The sequence below is a fragment of the Daphnia magna genome, unplaced genomic scaffold (genome assembly GCF_020631705.1).
Source record: "Daphnia magna isolate NIES unplaced genomic scaffold, ASM2063170v1.1 Dm_contigs216, whole genome shotgun sequence".
NCBI classification, from domain to species: Eukaryota; Metazoa; Arthropoda; class Branchiopoda; order Diplostraca; family Daphniidae; genus Daphnia; species Daphnia magna.
Window position 1 is genome coordinate 24,158 of NW_025533183.1, and position 23,768 is coordinate 47,925.

The 23,768-nt window shown below is 39.5% G+C and overlaps 4 protein-coding genes and 3 long non-coding RNA genes across 8 annotated transcripts; 6 read left to right on the forward strand and 1 right to left on the reverse strand.

The window, feature by feature from the left end:
* The first annotated feature begins 946 nt into the window (after positions 1-946).
* Positions 947-1,632, forward strand: LOC123467715. The gene is made up of 3 exons (XR_006641839.1): positions 947-1,233; positions 1,399-1,477; positions 1,553-1,632. It is a non-coding gene; the product is annotated as an uncharacterized LOC123467715 (long non-coding RNA).
* Positions 1,633-2,068: 436 nt separating this feature from the next.
* Positions 2,069-5,012, forward strand: LOC123467724 (claspin-like). The gene is made up of 7 exons (XM_045167527.1): positions 2,069-2,249; positions 2,318-2,646; positions 2,704-2,863; positions 2,927-3,693; positions 3,768-3,929; positions 4,006-4,157; positions 4,919-5,012. The coding sequence occupies exons 1-7, from the start codon at positions 2,069-2,071 to the stop codon at positions 5,010-5,012; spliced, it is 1,845 nt and encodes a 614-aa protein (XP_045023462.1).
* Positions 5,013-5,317: 305 nt separating this feature from the next.
* Positions 5,318-9,146, forward strand: LOC123467725 (claspin-like). The gene is given in 10 exon segments (XM_045167528.1): positions 5,318-5,368; positions 5,534-5,612; positions 5,688-6,394; positions 6,448-6,780; positions 6,838-6,997; positions 7,061-7,408; positions 7,411-7,826; positions 7,901-8,062; positions 8,139-8,290; positions 9,053-9,146. Coding segments are annotated over 10 exon segments (2,502 nt in total).
* A 255-nt stretch (positions 9,147-9,401) lies between these two features.
* LOC123467713 lies at positions 9,402-11,062 on the forward strand. Its single transcript, XR_006641837.1, has 4 exons — positions 9,402-9,626; positions 9,694-9,913; positions 9,965-10,334; positions 10,399-11,062. It is a non-coding gene; the product is annotated as an uncharacterized LOC123467713 (long non-coding RNA).
* Positions 11,063-11,078: 16 nt separating this feature from the next.
* LOC123467700 (transcriptional regulator ATRX homolog) lies at positions 11,079-14,783 on the reverse strand. The gene is given in 13 exon segments (XM_045167517.1): positions 11,079-11,883; positions 11,955-12,033; positions 12,086-12,333; positions 12,389-12,660; positions 12,744-13,079; positions 13,082-13,120; positions 13,208-13,489; positions 13,559-13,636; positions 13,746-13,872; positions 13,960-14,199; positions 14,278-14,430; positions 14,489-14,560; positions 14,623-14,783. Coding segments are annotated over 12 exon segments (2,280 nt in total). The 5' UTR covers positions 14,623-14,783; the 3' UTR covers positions 11,079-11,529.
* Positions 14,784-14,893: 110 nt separating this feature from the next.
* On the forward strand, positions 14,894-18,014 carry LOC123467701 (claspin-like). Of its 2 annotated transcripts, none has more exons than XR_006641831.1 (6): positions 14,894-15,135; positions 15,302-15,381; positions 15,457-16,549; positions 16,607-16,769; positions 16,832-17,602; positions 17,677-18,014. XR_006641831.1 is itself a non-coding variant. In XM_045167518.1 (6 exons), the coding sequence occupies exons 5-6, from the start codon at positions 16,934-16,936 to the stop codon at positions 17,872-17,874; spliced, it is 867 nt and encodes a 288-aa protein (XP_045023453.1). In that variant the 5' UTR covers positions 14,899-15,135; positions 15,302-15,396; positions 15,457-16,549; positions 16,607-16,769; positions 16,832-16,933; the 3' UTR covers positions 17,875-18,014. The 2 variants fall into 2 exon arrangements, 1 of the variants encoding a protein (XP_045023453.1); XM_045167518.1 differs by having other exon boundaries at positions 14,899-15,135; positions 15,302-15,396.
* A 124-nt stretch (positions 18,015-18,138) lies between these two features.
* LOC123467719 lies at positions 18,139-19,883 on the forward strand. The gene is made up of 2 exons (XR_006641844.1): positions 18,139-18,857; positions 18,918-19,883. It is a non-coding gene; the product is annotated as an uncharacterized LOC123467719 (long non-coding RNA).
* The last annotated feature ends 3,885 nt before the right edge of the window (positions 19,884-23,768 follow it).

Genomic DNA, 23,768 nt, shown 5'->3' on the forward strand with positions numbered 1-23,768 from the left:
GAGGCCAGTCGCCGAGCAAAATAGGAAACATAAACAAGATGTAATACCAAAACTTAATCTGTTGTGTTCTTTTGCTTCCGATGGTATTTATTTTTATTTTTTTCAGAGTTCTAAATGCGATTCATCCAAGCAAAATCCAGCACCAGCCAAGAAAGCTAAAATGCCTCTAAGTGCAAAACTAATTTAACATTTAGTTCAATTAGTTAGTTTCTCCATATCTACTTAATAAAAAAATAATTTAGTCGTACCTTTCAAAAGTGTCAACGACAGTGTTGACTGTGTGGGGCAGATACGTTGTGTATCGATTCGATTCGGCGACCGATATGGGTATGCTATGCCCGAGATACAGCGGCTATCTTATAACATGTATCCCTTACACATCCACCCCACACATCCAATAATCGTACACAGAACCTTTAAATACCTTGATTCCAGATCCGAAAACATCATGCTGCAAGTTTTACAACAATTCCGCAGTTTTTATTTTTTTTTATTACTTTTCTATTTTACGGGTAAGTTTTAATTTATGAGCTGTATACACGTATTGTTTGTACACATCAATCAATTTTTCTAGTGCATAAAAAATTTTTGCATTACATTATACGAACTAAATAGGTCCCGTGCACGTCGCTAGCCGGACCACGTCGATAACATTTTCCGTTTTTTTTATCGAATTCCCAAATTTTTTGATTTACTTATGAATTGATCGTATGCGTTATTGAATTTCTCGTAATGTTCATTTATGACATTGCTACTTTTTTCGAAAATTATTCGTAAATTAGAATTTACACGGTAACTGCAAGGCTTTGTTATAATGATGTTTTCGGATTGAAAACGTTCCGCGACACGCTTTGCCGTTGGCAACTTCCATGGTGATTTCCACAAGATACCACCCCATGTTCCAAATACATGAAATACCGGGTCCCCAATAGATTAACTGTAGTGTTGCTATCGTCTATCGTTAATTCGTTATCCTTATCCCCTCACCTCTTCTAGTAGTGGCTAGTGGAAACTGTTTGGGTTGTGAAAAAAAAACGCTATATTTGAACATAAAGATTTTTTTTATTAGCGTGTTCTTCGTTTTCACAAAGGCCACTTTTGCGGGATGGGAATGGCATCTAAAAGGAAAAAAACAATGAGTAGTGAAGGTCCAGTTAAGATTGTAGGAATTAACCAGGAGTATGTCTGCATCATTTCTTGTTGATGGATGGATGGAAAAAAGAACAATTCACTGTAAGACATGATTATGGCTGTTTCTCAACAATTAGATTTTCCATTATTTTTAAACAATGAGATTTTGCAAGCTTTGTGTGCTGTGTGTATTATATACACCACCTTATTTTGCCAATTTCCTCTTTAGTCTGTCTCGTTGATTCTCTGAATTTTTTTATGTTTCAGGATGTTACATTTTTTTGCCAGTCTCCAGATGACAATAATGAACAACACAGCTTACAAAACAAGCTCCGTGCTAACAGAAGTATGATTGGATGAAGTTCAAAATTTTAGAAAATGCTGTATTTCTTGAAATGATTTCATAAAATATTTTACACAGGTGTTCTTGCTGCTGCCAGCCGGTTCTTTTCCATCCTGTTACCTGATTGTGAGTTAGACCTAGATGTCTGCATCTCAATTGATCTGAGCTTTGAAGAACTGTTTTGTGTTCTTGAGTACATCTATTCTGGGAAGCTGCTGTGTTCAGTCAAAAGCAAAGACAGAATTTTAAGTATTCTAAAAAGAATTTGATATTTTCGTGCCTGATCATCTACAGAATTCAGTAGACTGTGGAAGAAATGGAAGTAGTGAGGCAGAAGTGGAAATAATATTTGAAGAAGCCATTGCAAGTGAACCAAAAACTACTAAAGATCCCACAAACATTTCAGAGGATAAATCTCCCTTTGCAACTTCTGCCGATGTTCGTGTAGTAAATAGTGGAGAACTAATTTTACGAGAACCCAATATTTCAAGCTCCAATGAAGATCCCTTCCAGTATGAAGAAAAGCTTCCAGAAAAATTCTCAAACAGTCATAAGATGTATAGCAACAAAAGTAAAACTCATTGTGGATCAAAAATGGCTATTCTGAATTCAAACACCAATGTTACTGAAACCATTGTTGAACCGGAAATCTCCAGACATAAAGATCCGGTCTTCACCGTAGTCACCAACCAACCCACTTCGCTGGAAGAAACGCTTGAAAGTATCGTATCGTCAGAGATTGTAGCGGTTGAACCTCAAGATAACCCATCGCTAAGTAATTGTGATGTGCATAGAAGTAGTGTAGAAGATGAATGGACTATTCAGCAAATACCGGATAGGCAGACCGTTACGCTGCAGTTCCCTGCCCAGATTCTTGGCAGTACGACTTTGAGCGCACTAAAAAAGGGAAAAAGAAGAAAATTACATTTGTTGAGGAAGAGACTGAAGACAGTGACCAAGATCCCGAAGATCAAGACCAAGAAGATTCTCTTGGTTACGAAGAAAATGATGAAGTCAAAAGTAAATCAGCAGTACAAACATCTAACCAGTCTGACGATCAAAGTAATGGTTTTGAACCTCCGCTCAACTTTGAAGTAGCTGCAAAAAAGCTGGATTCGTGTTTAGATCAAAGTACATCTACCCTAAGATCGGATGTGAAGCCTAGTTTGAAAGTAAATATCTTAATTGGCGCGTTAATTTCATTTTGTAATGCAATTTTAATGTTTCAGGGAATCGGATGTTCTAGTTCATTTGAGGATCTCACTCCAAACCTGGACGTGAGTGATAGTGCTGAAGAAGAAGATATTATTCCTAAGTTGAAGTGCACACAAAACAATGAAACCTCAAACGTCGAAGAACTATTGGCCCTCTGCTCGGGAAAATTCCCTGGTAAGTTGTGTCGAAGATTTGTTTTTTTCGTTGTATGCTTAGCTAACTTATTTTACCATGTAGATTCACTTTCTGGAAGAGACACGCAAATAAGTAGTTTGACTGAAAATGCAGATGACGAATCTGATGAAGAAGTTAAGCCGTTCGCAAGAATAATTCCAATGAATGATGAGGATGACGAGGAAGATGGCTCCAGTAGTGCTCTCCCAAAATTCGTTTCTGAAAATGACGCTGATGAACCTGGAACTGTGCCTTCTTTTTTAGAGGATGGAGAAAAATCACTGTCAAAGGTGAAAAAAAGGGCCCGTGTTTGTCTGTCAGATGACGAAGATGAAACTATCGATGAAAACCATTCGTTTGTCGAAGAAGAGGAAATGCATGAAGAGGAACGAGAATTTAGAGGTCTGACTGAGTTTTTTGAAGACGAGGCTGAACTGTCCGGTTCCGAAGTTGGCAGCGGTGACGAACGAGAAGACGAAATGGATGACTGGGAAGAGGAGGAAGGCGATAAGGAGGATATTGATGAAAACGAAGTTCGTGAGCAAGTTGGAAGAGCCCATATGAAGACAATGCTTGATCAAGACCAGCGTGAAGTTCGACTTTTTCAAGAGCTTTTTCTCGAAGATGGAGATTTGCATTCTGATGGCGGTGGAAGGCAAAGACAATTTCGGTGGAAACAGGCTGATGGTGAAAATACTGAGGGAGACGGTGCCCGTCCAAAAAATCAAGAAGATGAAGAAGATGAAGCTGCTGAAGAACAGGATGATCTCACATGGAGAAAAATTCACAGTGATAGAGAAAAATGGCTCCTGCAACAAAAGTCGCAACAGGTGATCGTCCAACGACGTAAAATGTTTTCAGTTTACTAATCAACCATTTTTGCCGCCAAACATTTGGTGTACAGGAAACGAATAAAGAAGTGCCATTGGTTATGAGCCGGCAAACTAAAATGGTGAAAATCAACACTGCTTCCAAAACCATTAATCAAATTACAGAAGGCGATTCCTCCGCTGCTACTGCCAACGCCAAGCAGTCAACGCATTCTAAGGCGAACATTGTGACCACTGTAGGTTACTTTTACAAAGTGCTTAACACATTGTAGAGATCAGCGCTTATATACTTTCCTACTTTTCATTTTATAGGTGAGATGCGGATCTTTTTTACGCAGAAGTGAAAAAGATTTATCAGAAATTGCATCGTTGATGAAATCCGTGTTACCTGTTCAGGCACCAAGGGTCGGTTCCAATTTTGTATTTGCATCCATTACTCCGGAGAGGCCAGTCGCCGAGCAAAATAGGAAACATAAACAAGATGTAATACCAAAACTTAATCTCTTGTGTTCTTTTGCTTCCGATGGTATTTATTTTTATTTTTTTCAGAGTTCTAAATGCGATTCATCCAAGCAAAATCCAGCACCAGCCAAGAAAGCTAAAATGCCTCTAAGTGCAAAACTAATTTAACATTTAGTTCAATTAGTTAGTTTCTCCATATCTACTTAATAAAAAAATAATTTAGTCGTACCTTTCAAAAGTGTCAACGACAGTGTTGACTGTGTGGGGCAGATACGTTGTGTATCGATTCGATTCGGCGACCGATATGGGTATGCTATGCCCGAGATACAGCGGCTATCTTATAACATGTATCCCTTACACATCCACCCCACACATCCAATAATCGTACACAGAACCTTTAAATACCTTGATTCCAGATCCGAAAACATCATGCTGCAAGTTTTACAACAATTCCGCAGTTTTTATTTTTTTTTATTACTTTTCTATTTTACGGGTAAGTTTTAATTTTTGAGCTGTATACACGTATTGTTTGTACACATCAATCAATTTTTCTAGTGCATAAAACATTTTTGCATTACATTATACGAACTAAATAGGTCCCGTGCACGTCGCTAGCCGGACCACGTCGATAACATTTTCCGTTTTTTTTATCGAATTCCCAAATTTTTTGATTTACTTATGAATTGATCGTATGCGTTATTGAATTTCTCGTAATGTTCATTTATGACATTGCTACTTTTTTCGAAAATTATTCGTAAATTAGAATTTACACGGTAACTGCAAGGCTTTGTTATAATGATGTTTTCGGATTGAAAACGTTCCGCGACACGCTTTGCCGTTGGCAACTTCCATGGTGATTTCCACAAGATACCACCCCATGTTCCAAATACATGAAATACCGGGTCCCCAATAGATTAACTGTAGTGTTGCTATCGTCTATCGTTAATTCGTTATCCTTATCCCCTCACCTCTTCTAGTAGTGGCTAGTGGAAACTGTTTGGGTTGTGAAAAAAAAAACGCTATATTTGAACATAAAGATTTTTTTATTAGCGTGTTCTTCGTTTTCACAAAGGCCACTTTTGCGGGATGGGAATGGCATCTAAAAGGAAAAAAACAATGAGTAGTGAAGGTCCAGTTAAGATTGTAGGAATTAACCAGGAGTATGTCTGCATCATTTCTTGTTGATGGATGGATGGAAAAAGAACAATTCACTGTAAGACATGATTATGGCTGTTTCTCAACAATTAGATTTTCCATTATTTTTAAACAATGAGATTTTGCAAGCTTTGTGTGCTGTGTGTATTATATACACCACCTTATTTTGCCAATTTCCTCTTTAGTCTGTCTCGTTGATTCTCTGAATTTTTTTATGTTTCAGGATGTTACATTTTTTTGCCAGTCTCCAGATGACAATAATGAACAACACAGCTTACAAAACAAGCTCCATGCTAACAGAAGTATGATTGGATGAAGTTCAAAATTTTAGAAAATGCTGTATTTCTTGAAATGATTTCATAAAATATTTTACACAGGTGTTCTTGCTGCTGCCAGCCGGTTCTTTTCCATCCTGTTACCTGATTGTGAGTTAGACCTAGATGTCTGCATCTCAATTGATCTGAGCTTTGAAGAACTGTTTTGTGTTCTTGAGTACATCTATTCTGGGAAGCTGCTGTGTTCAGTCAAAAGCAAAGACAGAATTTTAAGTATTCTAAAAGAATTTGATATTTTCGTGCCTGATCATCTACAGAATTCAGTAGACTGTGGAAGAAATGGAAGTAGTGAGGCAGAAGTGGAAATAATATTTGAAGAAGCCATTGCAAGTGAACCAAAAACTACTAAAGATCCCACAAACATTTCAGAGGATAAATCTCCCTTTGCAACTTCTGCCGATGTTCGTGTAGTAAATAGTGGAGAACTAATTTTACGAGAACCCAATATTTCAAGCTCCAATGAAGATCCCTTCCAGTATGAAGAAAAGCTTCCAGAAAAATTCTCAAACAGTCATAAGATGTATAGCAACAAAAGTAAAACTCATTGTGGATCAAAAATGGCTATTCTGAATTCAAACACCAATGTTACTGAAACCATTGTTGAACCGGAAATCTCCAGACATAAAGATCCGGTCTTCACCGTAGTCACCAACCAACCCACTTCGCTGGAAGAAACGCTTGAAAGTATCGTATCGTCAGAGATTGTAGCGGTTGAACCTCAAGATAACCCATCGCTAAGTAATTGTGATGTGCATAGAAGTAGTGTAGAAGATGAATGGACTATTCAGCAAATACCGGATAGGCAGACCGTTACGCTGCAGTTCCCTGCCCAGATTCTTGGCAGTACGACTTTGAGCGCACTAAAAAAGGGAAAAAGAAGAAAATTACATTTGTTGAGGAAGAGACTGAAGACAGTGACCAAGATCCCGAAGATCAAGACCAAGAAGATTCTCTTGGTTACGAAGAAAATGATGAAGTCAAAAGTAAATCAGCAGTACAAACATCTAACCAGTCTGACGATCAAAGTAATGGTTTTGAACCTCCGCTCAACTTTGAAGTAGCTGCAAAAAAGCTGGATTCGTGTTTAGATCAAAGTACATCTACCCTAAGATCGGATGTGAAGCCTAGTTTGAAAGTAAATATCTTAATTGGCGCGTTAATTTCATTTTGTAATGCAATTTTAATGTTTCAGGGAATCGGATGTTCTAGTTCATTTGAGGATCTCACTCCAAACCTGGACGTGAGTGATAGTGCTGAAGAAGAAGATATTATTCCTAAGTTGAAGTGCACACAAAACAATGAAACCTCAAACGTCGAAGAACTATTGGCCCTCTGCTCGGGAAAATTCCCTGGTAAGTTGTGTCGAAGATTTGTTTTTTTCGTTGTATGCTTAGCTAACTTATTTTACCATGTAGATTCACTTTCTGGAAGAGACACGCAAATAAGTAGTTTGACTGAAAATGCAGATGACGAATCTGATGAAGAAGTTAAGCCGTTCGCAAGAATAATTCCAATGAATGATGAGGATGACGAGGAAGATGGCTCCAGTAGTGCTCTCCCAAAATTCGTTTCTGAAAATGACGCTGATGAACCTGGAACTGTGCCTTCTTTTTTAGAGGATGGAGAAAAATCACTGTCAAAGGTGAAAAAAAGGGCCCGTGTTTGTCTGTCAGATGACGAAGATGAAACTATCGATGAAAACCATTCGTTTGTCGAAGAAGAGGAAATGCATGAAGAGGAACGAGAATTTAGAGGTCTGACTGAGTTTTTGAAGACGAGGCTGAACTGTCCGGTTCCGAAGTTGGCAGCGGTGACGAACGAGAAGACGAAATGGATGACTGGGAAGAGGAGGAAGGCGATAAGGAGGATATTGATGAAAACGAAGTTCGTGAGCAAGTTGGAAGAGCCCATATGAAGACAATGCTTGATCAAGACCAGCGTGAAGTTCGACTTTTTCAAGAGCTTTTTCTCGAAGATGGAGATTTGCATTCTGATGGCGGTGGAAGGCAAAGACAATTTCGGTGGAAACAGGCTGATGGTGAAAATACTGAGGGAGACGGTGCCCGTCCAAAAAATCAAGAAGATGAAGAAGATGAAGCTGCTGAAGAACAGGATGATCTCACATGGAGAAAAATTCACAGTGATAGAGAAAAATGGCTCCTGCAACAAAAGTCGCAACAGGTGATCGTCCAACGACGTAAAATGTTTTCAGTTTACTAATCAACCATTTTTGCCGCCAAACATTTGGTGTACAGGAAACGAATAAAGAAGTGCCATTGGTTATGAGCCGGCAAACTAAAATGGTGAAAATCAACACTGCTTCCAAAACCATTAATCAAATTACAGAAGGCGATTCCTCCGCTGCTACTGCCAACGCCAAGCAGTCAACGCATTCTAAGGCGAACATTGTGACCACTGTAGGTTACTTTTACAAAGTGCTTAACACATTGTAGAGATCAGCGCTTATATACTTTCCTACTTTTCATTTGATAGGTGAGATGCGGATCTTTTTTACGCAGAAGTGAAAAAGATTTATCAGAAATTGCATCGTTGATGAAATCCGTGTTACCTGTTCAGGCACCAAGGGTCGGTTCCAATTTTGTATTTGCATCCATTACTCCGGAGAGGCCAGTCGCCGAGCAAAATAGGAAACATAAACAAGATGTAATACCAAAACTTAATCTGTTGTGTTCTCTTGCTTCCGATGGTATTTATTTTTATTTTTTTCAGAGTTCTAAATGCGATTCATCCAAGCAAAATCCAGCACCAGCCAAGAAAGCTAAAATGCCTCTAAGTGCAAAACTAATTTAACATTTAGTTCAATTAGTTAGTTTCTCCATATCTACTTAATAAAAAAATAATTTAGTCGTACCTTTCAAAAGTGTCAACGACAGTGTTGACTGTATGGGGCAGATGCGTTGTGTATCGATTCGATTCGGCGATCGATATGGGTGTGCTATGCCCGAGATACAGCGGCTATCTTATAACATGTATCCCTTACACATCCACCCCACACATCCAATAATCGTACACAGAACCTTTAAATACCTTGATTCCAGATCCGAAAACATCATGCTGCAAGTTTTACAACAATTCCGCAGTTTTTATTTTTTTTTATTACTTTTCTATTTTACGGGTAAGTTTTAATTTATGAGCTGTATACACGTATTGTTTGTACACATCAATCAATTTTTCTAGTGCATAAAAAAATTTTGCATTACATTATACGAACTAAATAGTTCCCGTGCACGTCGCTAGCCGGACCACGTCGATAACATTTCCCGTTTTTTTTAATCGAATTCCCAAATTTTTTGATTTACTTATGAATTGATCGTATGCGTTATTGAATTTCTCGTAATGTTCATTTATGACATTGCTACTTTTTTCGAAAATTATTCGTAAATTAGAATTTACACGGAAACTGCAAGGCTTTGTTATAATGATGTTTTCGGATTGAAAACGTTCCGCGACACGCTTTGCCGTTGGCAACTTCCATGGTGATTTCCACAAGATACCACCCCATGTTCCAAATACATGAAATACCGGGTCCCCAATAGATTAACTGTAGTGTTGCTATCGTCTATCGTTATCCTTATCCCCCTCACCTCTTCTAGTAGTGGCTAGTGGAAACTGTTTGGGTTGTGAAAAAAAAACGCTATATTTGAACATCAAGATTTTTTTATTAGCGTGTTCTTCGTTTTCACAAAGGCCACTTTTGCGGAAACGGAGGTGTACCAACTCTTCAGTTAAGAAGGGTATCTCTTGTGAAGCCTCTTTGTGGTACCAGTAGGCATTGTTTGGTTCTCTATAGTAAACGCCATCTCTTGAGCTTGTGAGAAAATGTTACCTTCGGATCAGTCGTCAACGGTTTTCCATTAGTCGTACTGAAAGTTTGAACACATTAATGGCGTCGTTTGGTTGACGCCTTGATAGCGTCTTTCCAAAAATGGTGAATAAATTGTGCTTCAAAAAATTGCTCAGGTTGTAAATGTGCTTAAAGTATACTTAAGCAAATGGAGACTAATACTTTCCTTTTTATGTTTCTCAGTTTGCCGGGCACACTGTCTACCACATGTTCTATCAGAGAGTATTTGAGCATCAAAGGTTGCTTGGTTTGAAATTGGTTCCCAAGTTAAAACTTGCTCACATTTGGCCATCAACCTGGTAGAGAATGACGGTAAGCTTGGCCACACAGCTGTACTCCAAACATATGGCCATGGCTTTAAAATTTTTAAGAGAAGACAAAAAAACAGCGCATTTATTCAATGGTACCTTATTAAATCTTCCAAATTTCTAAATCTAACTCATTATTTTATTAGGATCAGAAGCTACAGAAAAGCTTACAAAGCTTATTAATGACACATTTGACATTATGAATGGACGACACAAGGGTGAGTCAATTAATGGGAACAACTGGAATAATTTAGTCGAAATGGAGGGAAAGGTAACAAAGGGGAAAAAATCTGTACTCGAAGACATGCTAAAAATAATAGAGTTAACTGAGGAGTGCCATCGCAATCCTGGAAAACGTCGAATAATGGCCGCATTTGCGTCAGATACGACTCTAGATGGCTGGCGCTTGTCTATCCGTAGCACCATTGACTTGACAGAAGAGTTATTGAATCCAAAAACCCTTTAGAGAAATACGATTTCGTACTGACAGCAAAATGAAACCAAGACGCCTTAGAGGTATATATTTGTAAAAAAAAAAATGCAAATAATCGTTTAATGAACTATCCTTTTTTGCCTATAGATGACTTTTGGGCGCATACGTTCAGTCGATACACATCCAACGGCTACAAGTTTTCTACATATTATCAGGATGATGTCATTGTACACACCCGCGAAGATACTATTGCGGAACGCAAATGTAGAAAATGATGACCATATTAGGGTGCTCGTCGATTTTAAGGAGTGTCTCATTAAAAAATTCCGCGACAATGCTAAGGCTGCTGCTGATTTAAGGGTAGCAATGAAAGATGATTTAATGGAAGAGCTGGGAAAGCGTTACGTAAACGAGTTGCCCTTGTCCAAAGAAGATAGAATCGGTAACTTTCTCATATACGATGTAGCAGGTTACATGGTGAAAACGAGAGAAAACCTTTTCGAGTGTGAGGCATGCAGACAGACTGTAATTACCAAAGAAGCAGATCTACCAAGTGATTTTGACGCAGATGCATACACGAGAGCTCGAACCAAAGGTGGACTGGTGTTTGTCACCCTGTCAATGTACCAAACTTTGTGCGCAATTGAAAAAGTTGTCTCAAACCACTTTAAGTCACTTAATCATATTTATATCACTGATACATTCCAAGAGTGTATAGCAAAAGTTAAATTAACCAATGTACTGCCCCTTTTTTGTGATACTCATCGCCATTGTAATATGGGAACTTTAATAATGGAGTATGTAAAAGTGAGATATTATTTTGAATCTAAACGTTTGAAAGATGTTTTATTGTCCAAAGAACAAACAACAGTCCAGGCGAGTTTCAAACTGGCCAAAAATGCCCATACAAGAAATGTAATACAAAGTAATACTTAAACTATCTTTTAATTTCTTTTTAAATATAGAGTGTGATCATACAGTACTTGAAATATTTTTTTTCCAAACAAGAAAGATAATAACATTAATTTTGAAATGCCATCTTATTGCCATGGGCCGTAGGCCCGTAGCGAATGCCGATAGGGATGGATCCACTGTTTTGGACTTAGAATATTTTTCAAGTGGGTTTTTCATTTAGTTCAAGATCGGCCACCAGGCGTCTCTGACGATTGATAACCTTGTACCACGAAGAGGCTTCAGCTGAGATACCCTTCTTAACTGAAGAGTTGGTACACCTCCCTTTTACACCATGCTCGACAGTTGTAAACAAAACCAACTTCATCACAGAGTTATTTGCGAGCTTGCTTGCGCCAACGAAGTCTCTTTTTCTTTTTCTACTTGAAATATTTTCCAAATGGCTTGCTGCTCACTGTCTTCGAGATATTCTTCAGGACGATTCTGAAGCAAAGAATCGTGTGCTTGGTACCCACCAACCCACTCTTTCAGTCGAACTGCGACTCCAGCCAACAGGTTGTCGTCAAGAAGAGAAGTGTCATCACGCTCTTGTATTGAAGCCGGTAACGAAAACTGGCCATCGGCATTAAATGTATAGAGGTCAGTCAAATCGTTTGAGGCGAAGTAACGATCGATTTGCTCCTCGTCAACAATACGCCTTGATAGTGAGAGTTTGGCTACCTGTGCAAGGGGAACAAAAAACGTCAGCAAGCAGTGCGACGAAAAGAATATTTATTTTTATTTTTGCTAACCTGGCGATAATAGATTTTTTCTTCCATGGTTCCCTGAGCTACGAAGCGATAAATGTAACACGGCTTCTTTTGTCCTAACCTGCATTTAAAAATTTAATTACGGATGTTATTAGTCAAGACAAATTTCATACCGGTAAACCCGAAAGACACTTTGCAGATCATGTGACGGGTTCCATGACGCATCAAAAATTATGACGCGGTTGGCTCCCACCAAATTTATGCCTATACCGCCAGCTCTAGTTGAGATTATAAACAGACGCGAACGGGGATTTTGGGGGTCATTGAACGCTCGGCACCATTTAAGACGCTGTTCGGAAGACGTGGAGCCATCCAGTCGAAAGTAATCAGTATTGATATTCCACGTGCCGCCAACAACCTTCTAAAAAGATAAATAATAAACGCAAACATCGTGATTGGCAAATTATGACACTTGCCCCATTGGTTTCGTTAGTGCTTCTGTTTTGATTTTTGAAATCTTCAATTGCAAGAAACTCTTCTATCAGATCTAGGCTTCTGAGCGACTGGCTGAAGACCAATAATTTATCACCAATCAGCTCGCACTCCCGAAGAATATCCATCAGCAGAACAAATTTTCCACTGTGTTCTATGTTGTTAATTTCGTTTTCTGAGATTAAATCTGACCACCAAGGACTGCTGGACGACGTTAAAGCTTGGTCAACCAGATCTTGCATACACACGTCCTCGCCTTTTTTCAGTGTTTTTGTTTTCGAAGCATTGGTCAAAAAAAGAAATTTTTAATAAGAAAAAGAGGAAAATCAAGATGTTTACCGAAAATTTGTTCCTCGGTCCTCATGAGGTAATCGTCGTCATCGTCGTTTTTGGCATTTTTTTTCGCCGTTCCTTCACCACTACTGGAAATTTTTGAAACAGCATGTTGAGTTGAGTTCCTTGAATCCGGACGATTACATGCCAAAAGCAAAGCCTTTGGATGAGTCCAAACTCGGGCAAGCTGCTGAAAGTCGCTGAACAATCCAGCACTTTCACCTTGATTTCCGGAGGGTTGGATACTCCCTCCTTTAGTGTGATTTTCCAAATAATAAAGGTAAAGGCGGATTTGGAGCTCCGACATCCTTATGGATACAACATATTCATATTTGGGCGGTAAAAGGGTGCGAGGACGTTGCTGTCAAAACGCTGAACAATATCTAGCAACAATGAAATTTTATAATGCCAATGAATTAATAAATTTCCATCAACAAATTTGGAAAACAGTTTTTAAAAAATTAGCTTACTTTCAAGCATCTTATGAAGAATAAGAGCTCGCCGTTTCATGACACGAACATCTTCCGGGGCGGAGTCGACCGCCTGTCCTTTTTCCAACGGCTTTGCAAAACGTTTTCCGAATTCTGCTTTCGTACCCAGTTGTCCAGGCTTAACAAACTGAACCATTGTATAGAATTCGAACAGACTATTTTGAAGAGGTGTGCCAGTTAGCATAATTCGGCGTCGAGTGCAAATCTGATTCATGGCTTTGTATATTTCGGAATCTTCGTTTTTCAATAAATGTCCTTCATCTGCAACCAGAAAACACGGATGGCAGTTGAACGAAGAGTAACACAGTAGAATAAATATTTAGAAAATACCACAAATAAGTACATCCGGACCCGGATCAACTAAGGCTTGCCGAAATACCTCGTCCTGCTCAGTAAGCTTCTTTTTCTCTTTGGTAAGAATTCGAAATATTTCATACCCTCAATAATATTTCATACCGAAAAATCAATACTCCTCCGATATTCAGCCATTTTTTAATTTTTGTTTCTCTCGTTTTACCCGTTTTACTGCTAGCTAATTCGCAAACGTTCAGAGTCGTGAATGTGTCACCAGGAAGCCAGATCCTGAACTCGTTTTCCCAGTTTAAGACCGTGCTAAGTGGACACACCACCATTACACGATTTACCTACGTGAAATTTAAAAGAAAGAATTCATAGAAAAGAAAATATTTTAAATACTATATTATTGATCATAATACAACTATGCTTGTTACCTGACATATAGCATTAGTAAGTACAGTATGGGTCAAAGTTACAACTTGCAAGCTTTTGCCTAAACCCATGCAATGTGCAAGCACACATCCAGCACTTGTGCTGGTTCTGAAACATGCATTCCACATAAACTTTACACCTTCTACTTGGTGGAATTTCAGTTTTTCTGACAACTTCTGATTCACCACCACCTGGTCTTCATTGGGAATTTGACTGTCTCTCTTCAAAATCAGTTGATTACTCTGGAACAGATAAAATTTAAAAATAATAAGTGATACTAGGATTGAAGTCACTTCATTGATTATGATTAAAAATTCAACCTCCAGCTGTGATTCTGGACTTTTGGAATCAGCTGAGCTAGATTGTGGTATCAGTAGGGTGCTTTTTAGCAGTCGGGTTGATAAATTACTATTTTGTAAATCCTCAAATCTGTCAACTGCACTGAGTGCATTCAGAACAGGGTCTAGGGTAGCCTAAATAATAAAGAAATTTTATGTCTAAGATTTTATTGATAGCAGATATTATACTCACTTGATTTTGTAGTTTGGATGCATGCTTTTTCTTTTCCATTGCCACCCCTTGCCCAAAAAGACTACCTTCCATCTAAATAAATAGAAAAAAAAGTATAACAAAAAAATTACATAATAAGAACAAAACGTAGTCACCTGAACAAGTACTGGTTTTTGATATTTTACTGGCTGTCTCTGATGGGGCTGCCTCAAATTATCCCCTCACCTCTTCTAGTAGTGGCTAGTGGAAACTGTTTGGGTCAACAACCAGAACAAACACGACAGAAATGGCGACCACACATCGAGACAAAGAACGCAAACGACGCCAAGTTAAGACAAAGGCGAGGGCTAAAGAGCATACCTATGCTCGCTAACTGGAGACAACCCTGGCCACCAGATGTCCTCTCCAGCGCCCCAAACATCAAAAAAAAAAAAAAAAAAAAAATTGGGTTGTGAAAAAAAAAACGCTATATTTGAACATCAAGATTTTTTTTATTAGCGTGTTCTTCGTTTTCACAAAGGCCACTTTTGCAGGATGGGAATGGCATCTAAAAGGAAAAAAAACAATGAGTAGTGAAGGTCCAGTTAAGATTGTAGGAATTAACCATGGAGTATGTCTGCATCATTTCTTGTTGATGGATGGATGGAAGGAAAAAAGAACAATTCACTGTAAGACATGATTATGGCTGTTTCTCAACAATTAGATTTTCCATTATTTTTAAACAATGAGATTTTGCAAGCTTTGTGTGCTGTGTGTATTATATACACCACCTTATTTTGCCAATTTCCTCTTTAGTCTGTCTCGTTGATTCTCTGAATTTTTTTAATGTTTCAGGATGTTAACATTTTTTTGCCAGTCTCCAGATGACAATAATGAACAACACAGCTTACAAAACAAGCTCCGTGCTAACAGACGTATGATTGGATGAGGTTCAAAATTTTAGAAAATGCTGTATTTCTTGAAATGATTTCATAAAATATTTTACACAGGTGTTCTTGCTGCTGCCAGCCGGTTCTTTTCCATCCTGTTACCTGATTGTGAGTTAGACCTAGATGTCTGCATCTCAATTGATCTGAGCTTTGAAGAACTGTTTTGTGTTCTTGAGTACATCTATTCTGGGAAGCTGCTGTGTTCAGTCAAAAGCAAAGACAGAATTTTAAGTATTCTAAAAGAATTTGATATTTTCGTGCCTGATGATCTACAGAATTCAGTAGACTGTGGAAGAAATGGAAGTAGTGAGGCAGAAGGGGAAATAATATTTGAAGAAGCCATTGCAAGTGAACCAAAAACTACTAAAGATCCCACAAACATTTCAGAGGATAAATCTCCCTTTGCAACTTCTGCCGATGTTCGTGTAGTAAATAGTGGAGAACTAATTTTACGAGAACCCAATATTTCAAGCTCCAATGAAGATCCCTTCCAGTATGAAGAAAAGCTTCCAGAAAAATTCTCAAACAGTCATAAGATGTATAGCAACAAAAGTAAAACTCATTGTGGATCAAAAATGGCTATTCTGAATTCAAGCACCAATGTTACTGAAACCATTGTTGAACCGGAAATCTCCAGACATAAAGATCCGGTCTTCACCGTAGTCACCAACCAACCCACTTCGCTGGAAGAAACGCTTGAAAGTATCGTATGGTCAGAGATTGTAGCGGTTGAACCTCAAGATAACCCATCGCTAAGTAATTGTGATGTGCATAGAAGTAGTGTAGAAGATGAATGGACTATTCAGCAAATACCGGATAGGCAGACCGTTACGCTGCAGTTCCCTGCCCAGATTCTTGGCAGTACGACTTTGAGCGCACTAAAAAAGGGAAAAAGAAGAAAATTACATTTGTTGAGGAAGAGACTGAAGACAGTGACCAAGATCCCGAAGATCAAGACCAAGAAGATTCTCTTGGTTACGAAGAAAATGATGAAGTCAAAAGTAAATCAGCAGTACAAACATCTAACCAGTCTGACGATCAAAGTAATGGTTTTGAACCTCCGCTCAACTTTGAAGTAGCTGCAAAAAAGCTGGATTCGTGTTTAGATCAAAGTACATCTACCCTAAGATCGGATGTGAAGCCTAGTTTGAAAGTAAATATCTTAATTGGCGCGTTAATTTCATTTTGTAATGCAATTTTAATGTTTCAGGGAATCGGATGTTCTAGTTCACTTGAGGATCTCACTCCAAACCTGGACGTGAGTGATAGTGCTGAAGAAGAAGAAGATATTATTCCTAAGTTGAAGTGCACACAAAACAATGAAACCTCAAACGTCGAAGAACTATTGGCCCTCTGCTCGGGAAAATTCCCTGGTAAGTTGTGTCGAAGATTTGTTTTTTCGTTGTATGCTTAGCTAACTTATTTTACCATGTAGATTCACTGACTTTCTGGAAGAGACACGCAAATAAGTAGTTTGACTGAAAATGCAGATGACGAATCTGATGAAGAAGTTAAGCCGTTCGCAAGAATAATTCCAATGGCTGATGAGGATGACGAGGAAGATGGCTCCAGTAGTGCTCTCCCAAAATTCGTTTCTGAAAATGACGCTGATGAACCTGGAACTGTGCCTTCTTTTTTAGAGGATGGAGAAAAATCACTGTCAAAGGTGAAAAAAAGGGCCCGTGTTTGTCTGTCAGATGACGAAGATGAAACTATCGATGAAAACCATTCGTTTGTCGAAGAAGAGGGAATGCATGAAGAGGAACGAGAATTTAGAGGTCTGACTGAGTTTTTTGAAGACGAGGCTGAACTGTCCGGTTCCGAAGTTGGCAGCGGTGACGAACGAGAAGACGAAATGGATGACTGGGAGGAGGAGGAAGGCGATAAGGAGGATATTGATGAAAACGAAGTTCGTGAGCAAGTTGGAAGAGCCCATATGAAGACAATGCTTGATCAAGACCAGCGTGAAGTTCGACTTTTTCAAGAGCTTTTTCTCGAAGATGGAGATTTGCATTCTGATGGCGGTGGAAGGCAAAGACAATTTCGGTGGAAACAGGCTGATGGTGAAAATACTGAGGGAGACGGTGCCCGTCCAAAAAATCAAGAAGATGAAGAAGATGAAGCTGCTGAAGAACAGGATGATCTCACATGGAGAAAAATTCACAGTGATAGAGAAAAATGGCTCCTGCAACAAAAGTCGCAACAGGTGATCGTCCAACGACGTAAAATGTTTTCAGTTTACTAATCAACCATTTTTGCCGCCAAACATTTGGTGTACAGGAAACGAATAAAGAAGTGCCATTGGTTATGAGCCGGCAAACTAAAATGGTGAAAATCAACACTGCTTCCAAAACCATTAATCAAATTACAGAAGGCGATTCCTCCGCTGCTACTGCCAACGCCAAGCAGTCAACGCATTCTAAGGCGAACATTGTGACCACTGTAGGTTACTTTTACAAAGTGCTTAACACATTGTAGAGATCAGCGCTTATATACTTTCCTACTTGGTGGAAATGATATGATCCTTCGATATGGTGAAGATGAAGAAGGACGAGTTTTTTGTTATGTTTTTGTATTCTTGGATCCAAATGTACGGATGGCTTTTCTTCTTCCCTGTCGCTCGCAGTCTGTCTGCCTCTCTGTGCAGTGTTTGTCACACAACTCCCGCGAGGGGAGGAGGGGCTCCCAAGTTGCCGCTACGTCTTCCCTGCGCTTTATCAGTACTGTAGTACGAGACTTCTTTTTTTTCTTTTGGTGGAGGGGAAAGGTTTATTTATTCAAGAGCCAGAGTTGAGTAATGCTAGATGACGGGGCTTGCAGAGGTCGGCTACTGCTGTAGTATTATATTAGCGAATAGAGTAAAAGTAAAGTACTAAAAGAAAAAAAAGTACAGTACACTCAATATTCGAGGTAAATACTGATGTTGACAATCATCACAATCTATTCGCCGACATAAAGCAAATAGACACTTGCACCGCGCCCGAGCAGTTCAACTTTTCTATCTCTGTGATTTCGGTAGTTCCAGAGTGCACAGTCGAATATTGTGTGTTGTGCTTCTCGTTTTCAACAACAAGAATTGTGGATTTTTTTCATTCTCGAGCTAAATTAAATTTGTGTAAATGATTGGCAACATGTAACTCTTGAATTTGTGAGAAAGTCCTTCTTTTTGAACCGCCATTTAATCAGTACTACCTGTTTCACCTGAAACTTACAGGATGCCGTCGGCTCCAGCTCATAATTATGAGGCAGATAGCATTTCAAAAATCTCATGAATCGTTAGGTCGTCGTAGTGTTTTGTATGACTATAAATTTACGTAAGCTGAAATTCAACATCCTTGATGACTTGATTTTGTGCGCCAGATCCCATACTACGCCAAATCATCTCACCTGCATTCCAGCAAGTGAAAAGCTTTGTTCTTGAGCTTTGTTCTTGATGCTTTGACCAGTTTCGACATGAACGGGTTGGTAGCAAATTATACCCTGACCTATTATTAAATCTTTATCGACCATATCACCAACAGCAGACTGGTTAAGACAAGAGTTTCACGATCCTGCTCGTTCCTGCGTTGGGTAAACTTGTTATGCAAAAATGATCCACCAGGGTCGTTTCCAATCGCCTATGACCCTGTCTGAGAGAACCTTGAAATCGAAATTCCCCGCATTGCTGGGAACAGACCAATATCAAAGACTGCTATTTACCTGTCAACAGTTTCATTCTATACTGAACAGATGCATGCATGTGCGTGAATAAATATTCGGGTAAAGATTAAATAACGATCATTGTTACACATTATTTATCCTTGAATTGTTATTCACGCACATGCAGGCTTTATTTAAATGAGCTATATCTAAGAATGAATAAAAAAGTGGGATCATCGGTCAAATTATCGGCCACAGGCCAGCCATAGCCATAGGCATAGGTAATCCGTTCATTCACCTAGCTTCCTCCATTAAGGGGTACAGCGTTCGAATCGCAATCGTGCAGCAATCTAGCCAAGGTGATTCAGACTACATATGGAACCCTACACAGTCTTGAAGCCCTTTTCGACCTGGAATTAGCGTCAGACAATGGTCCGATCCAGGTCCTGATAAACTAGCCACCACCACGACTCCACGACGACCTTATACCATTCGCACATTTCTGCACCTATGGTATTCCACAGTATATGTTATTTGATGGTTATATTGATCCTTACGATAGTCTTGAAGCCATTTTCGACCTGGAATTAGCGTCAGACAATCTCCAAATGGTCCGACAACGTCCATCACCATATAGCCACCATTTATCATATACTGTGGTATCCCACAGTAACGGTGCTAGCGAACCAACACCGTTACTATACTTGGAATGTTTTATCAAGTCTTTTATACTGTTAAATAGATGTTGGAAAACAGCTACTGTCCGTTTTGGCATCTGTTGGACCTTTATGTTGGATTTGGTAAATGAGATAGACTAAATTGACGAAAATAAAAAATGAACAATTTTCTTTCCTTATCGAATTATTTATTTAATAGGATTGAGTATATTTTAAAAAGAATATTATTCATGAAAAATGGCAAAATATAGGATTCGTATGATGTAAATCACCGTTCCTGAATGGAATGCTAAAAGCCTGGAATTTTCTGCCGCTAGGTGGCAGATGGATAGCTCATTCAGTTGTATCTAATTTTCAACCAACATGGTCTCCACGTACGTACGGAGAGGTCCGTACCAGAAAACGGCACCATTTCCAGGGTTTTTATTGGCTCAGTGGGATGGTCACGTGACCATCCTTTCAAGCCACGCAGTGGTGGATAGGCCCCGAAATTTCAGCAGCCGCCGTCGCATTTGAATCGGCAATTGTTTTTTTTTCCTCGTTTGTTGTCATTTTCGTTTTTAATGGCGGCCTGCTGTCATTTAAAATGAATAAATATATTACTTTTAGAAAAGGGCCGACCTCTCGAGTTCTGTTTGTGCTTTCACCGGCTAAGGTTGTGTTTCTTTGTGTCGCGTAAGTTCCACAGTGGAAAGGGTAAAGAAAAACGCCCCAATTTTTGTAGTTTTGTTACCGTTCCTTAACGCCATAAGACGCTAGGATAAAATAAGCGCACCCATCCCCCCTTTTTTCTCATGGCCCAGCAGGGCCAGGGATCCAGGGCTACACGTGTGTCTAGCAGGAAATCAGTGAAAAATTAAAATTAAAGCCTGTACAGTGCATTGGTACAAATCAGAGAGGAATAAAATGGATGTCCAGATTGCGGAATTTAACTGGCCGGGAAAGAGTAGGAACTGGCCACCGCTCATAATAAAAATGAAAAACGGTAGTAGCTACGAAAATTTACCACTCTCGGAGCAGAATAAGATTGCAGCGGAAATCCAAAAGGAAATTGGATCCGTCAAAAACAGCTATCCCGGAAGAGGTGGAGACCTCTTCGTGCAAGTAGGTGAAGAGGAAGCCTTCAACAGATTAAGAGAGATCAAGAGGTTAGGTGGACAAGATGTCGACGTTCAGTTACCGAAGCGTTTGCTATATAACATGGGCGTCATCTCAAATGTGTCCATAGATTATGAAGATGAGGAAATAAAAACCGCTTTGGAAGAACAAGGGGTAGTTGAGGCCAGAAGAATTACACGCAAAAATGACGGAAGGGGAGAAGACATACGAACCAATATGGTGCAGTTAACTTTCAAAGGTGAACCCGGACAGAAGTTAACGGACAGGGTAAAATTAGGTTTCGTTTCACACCCCGTTAGACCCTTCTACCGTTCCCCCTACAAATGTAAAAAGTGTTATAGGCTTGGGTCATCTACAGACTTTCTGCAAAAGTCAGCAAGCATGCCACAGGTGTGGATCCATTCATAAGGAAGATGTGGAATGCAAGATGTATTGCGTAAACTGCGGCCAAAAAGACGAGCATACATCGGATGATACGAAATGTCCAAAGTACCAGCAACTGAAAAAGGAGATCCAACTAATAGACCGCAGGAATCCGCACATAAATGAGAACAAGGATTGGGGAAAAATCACCCCCAGCTGGAGAGTAGGAGAGGAAGATATGGTCACGAGTGGACCGGCAGCATGGGGGAGGACAACAGAGGATCCATCTGTGATAGAAGAAATAAAATCGTTAAAGAAAACAGTCTCGGAGCTTACGAAAGAAATCCACGATTTAAAAATACAGAAAATACCGAAGATTGAAAACAGGATAACTACGGTGGAGGCCCAAGGAAAAGCATTAGAACGGGACGTAAAAAAAACCAAAGCTAATTTCACCCTCATCAGGTCCCAAATGCAAAAAATGATGGACATGATACAAAAAATGGCTGAAGGGGAAGAACTAGAAGCAGAGGATATGGAAGTAGCCCTTAGTGAAGGTTTCTACGGACTAGAACCTGAGAACGAAACTCCTGAAGAAATACTTCAAAACGAATTCGACAAAAGAAAGCAAATTGATTGGCAGGATGAGACTTCACCAGGCAAGATAAGGGGACTAAAACAAACTACAAACGACCCTAGGCCACTAAGTACCCCACAGAAAAAGCTCAAGGTAACAACAACTACCAGAAAATGACTAGACAACAACAATCTAAGTTAAGATGTCTGCAATGGAATGCAAGCAGCCTAAATAAAGCAAAATACGAAGAATTCAAAAAATACCTATGTTCAATTAAACCTCATATAATTTTTCTTAGCGAAACTCACTGGAAGAGCCAAACAAATTTTAGTTTTCCTGGTTATGCACTCTACCGCACAGACCGCACAGATAAAAAAGGAGGCGGAGTAGCACTCCTTATAAGTTTAGCACTAAACCCAACACCTATGCGCCATCGCCAAATTAGAAACCTGGAGTGGGTGGGAGCAAGTTTTTACACGCCAGTAGGACCAGTGGATGCCATCTCAGTCTACTGTCCAAGAGGAAATGCGTCTACAAAGGACATCAATCAATTAATGAACACACGAAATGAGCTGATTGTAGCCGGAGACTTTAACGCCCATCATGAGATGTGGGAAAACACCAACAAATCTAATAAATGCGGAAAGGCACTAAGTGAGATACTAGAAACTAGCTTATCGATTGAATTAATCACACCGCCAAATATCGGGACTCGTTTTAAAACCAACACCAGAAGCATGTCCACAATAGACCTAATGATGGCATCTCCAGTACTAGCATTTAAAGCAACGGCAAGACAAGGGCAATCAATGGATAGTGATCACATACCTATTATCGTAGACATGGAAAATGTTGCACCTTCGGAAAATATCCCCCCAGCAACATGGGACTTTAGATCCGGAAAATGGGTGGAATGGAACCAAGACCTACACAACAGACTGAATATACAAGATTTTAAAAACACAGATAACGTCGACGAAGCAAATAGAATCCTTACCTCAGCGATGATCGATGCAGGAATGAAGTGGTTTAATTTCAAACCGAGGAGGCCCATCACCAAGTTAACCAAATCCTGGTGGACACAGGAATGTAGTAAGAAGTGCGCAGAAGTCAGAAGAATGGAACGAACATGGAGGAAAGATCCCTTAAACGCCTCGAAACGGGCAGTATACCGGAAAGCACTGGCAGAAAAAAGAAAATTTTTATTAAATAAACGCCGGAATGCATGGGGAAAATATCTCGAAGAACTGGGACCAAGAAATGACCCCCAGAAAATGTGGTCGTTAATGAAAACCATGCTTGGTACAGCAAGGAAAGGTCAAACGGTTCCAAAAACGATTAAAAATGCACAGTCTGAACTGACATTCGATCCAGAGGCTATATCGGAAATTTTGCTGAATTCGATGTTTGAACCAGCATGCAAATCTCCTCCTGAACTAAACAGAAACAAGTCTTTAACACTACAGGAGGCCTTACGCAAAGAAGAAAGGGTGGCACTAAACTCTCCACTAAAAACACAAGAAATAGAAGAGGCCATGAGAAGTCTGACGCATACAGCACCCGGTCCAGACACCATCCCAAATACAATGATCAAGCAGCTATCGAAAGAAAACAGAGAACAAATCACAACATTTTATAACCTAATACTGAGGACAGGACGGCTACCGCTGGTCTGGAAAGAGGCTCACGTAGTACCCCTACTAAAAGCAGGAAAAAGCGCAGAATCAGCGCAATCTTTTAGGCCAGTCGCACTGACCGCAACCCTCTGCAAACTCTTGGAGAAGGTACTTGCAAAACGAATAAACTATTACCTGGAAAAACACAAAAAGCTACTAAAGGCGCAAGACGGGTTCAGAAAAAAACGAGGCACTACAGATGCTCTCACTCGATTAGACTGCTTCGTAAAAAATGGCTGGAGGAAAAACAACAAAGTATATGGCATATTCCTGGACATAGCCAAAGCCTTTGACTCAGTATCCCCAAGGGCAATCGCTTGG

Coding starts and splice junctions, on each gene's coding strand:
- LOC123467724 (XM_045167527.1), top strand. CDS start 2,069: ATGGCTATTCTGAATTCAAACACCAATGTTACTGAAACCATTGTTGAA. Junction 2,647..2,703: donor ATGTGAAGCCTAGTTTGAAA/GTAAATATCTTA, acceptor TTAATGTTTCAG/GGAATCGGATGTTCTAGTTC. Junction 2,864..2,926: donor CTGCTCGGGAAAATTCCCTG/GTAAGTTGTGTC, acceptor TTTACCATGTAG/ATTCACTTTCTGGAAGAGAC.
- LOC123467701 (XM_045167518.1), top strand. CDS start 16,934: ATGGCTGATGAGGATGACGAGGAAGATGGCTCCAGTAGTGCTCTCCCA. Junction 17,603..17,676: donor TGCAACAAAAGTCGCAACAG/GTGATCGTCCAA, acceptor TTTGGTGTACAG/GAAACGAATAAAGAAGTGCC.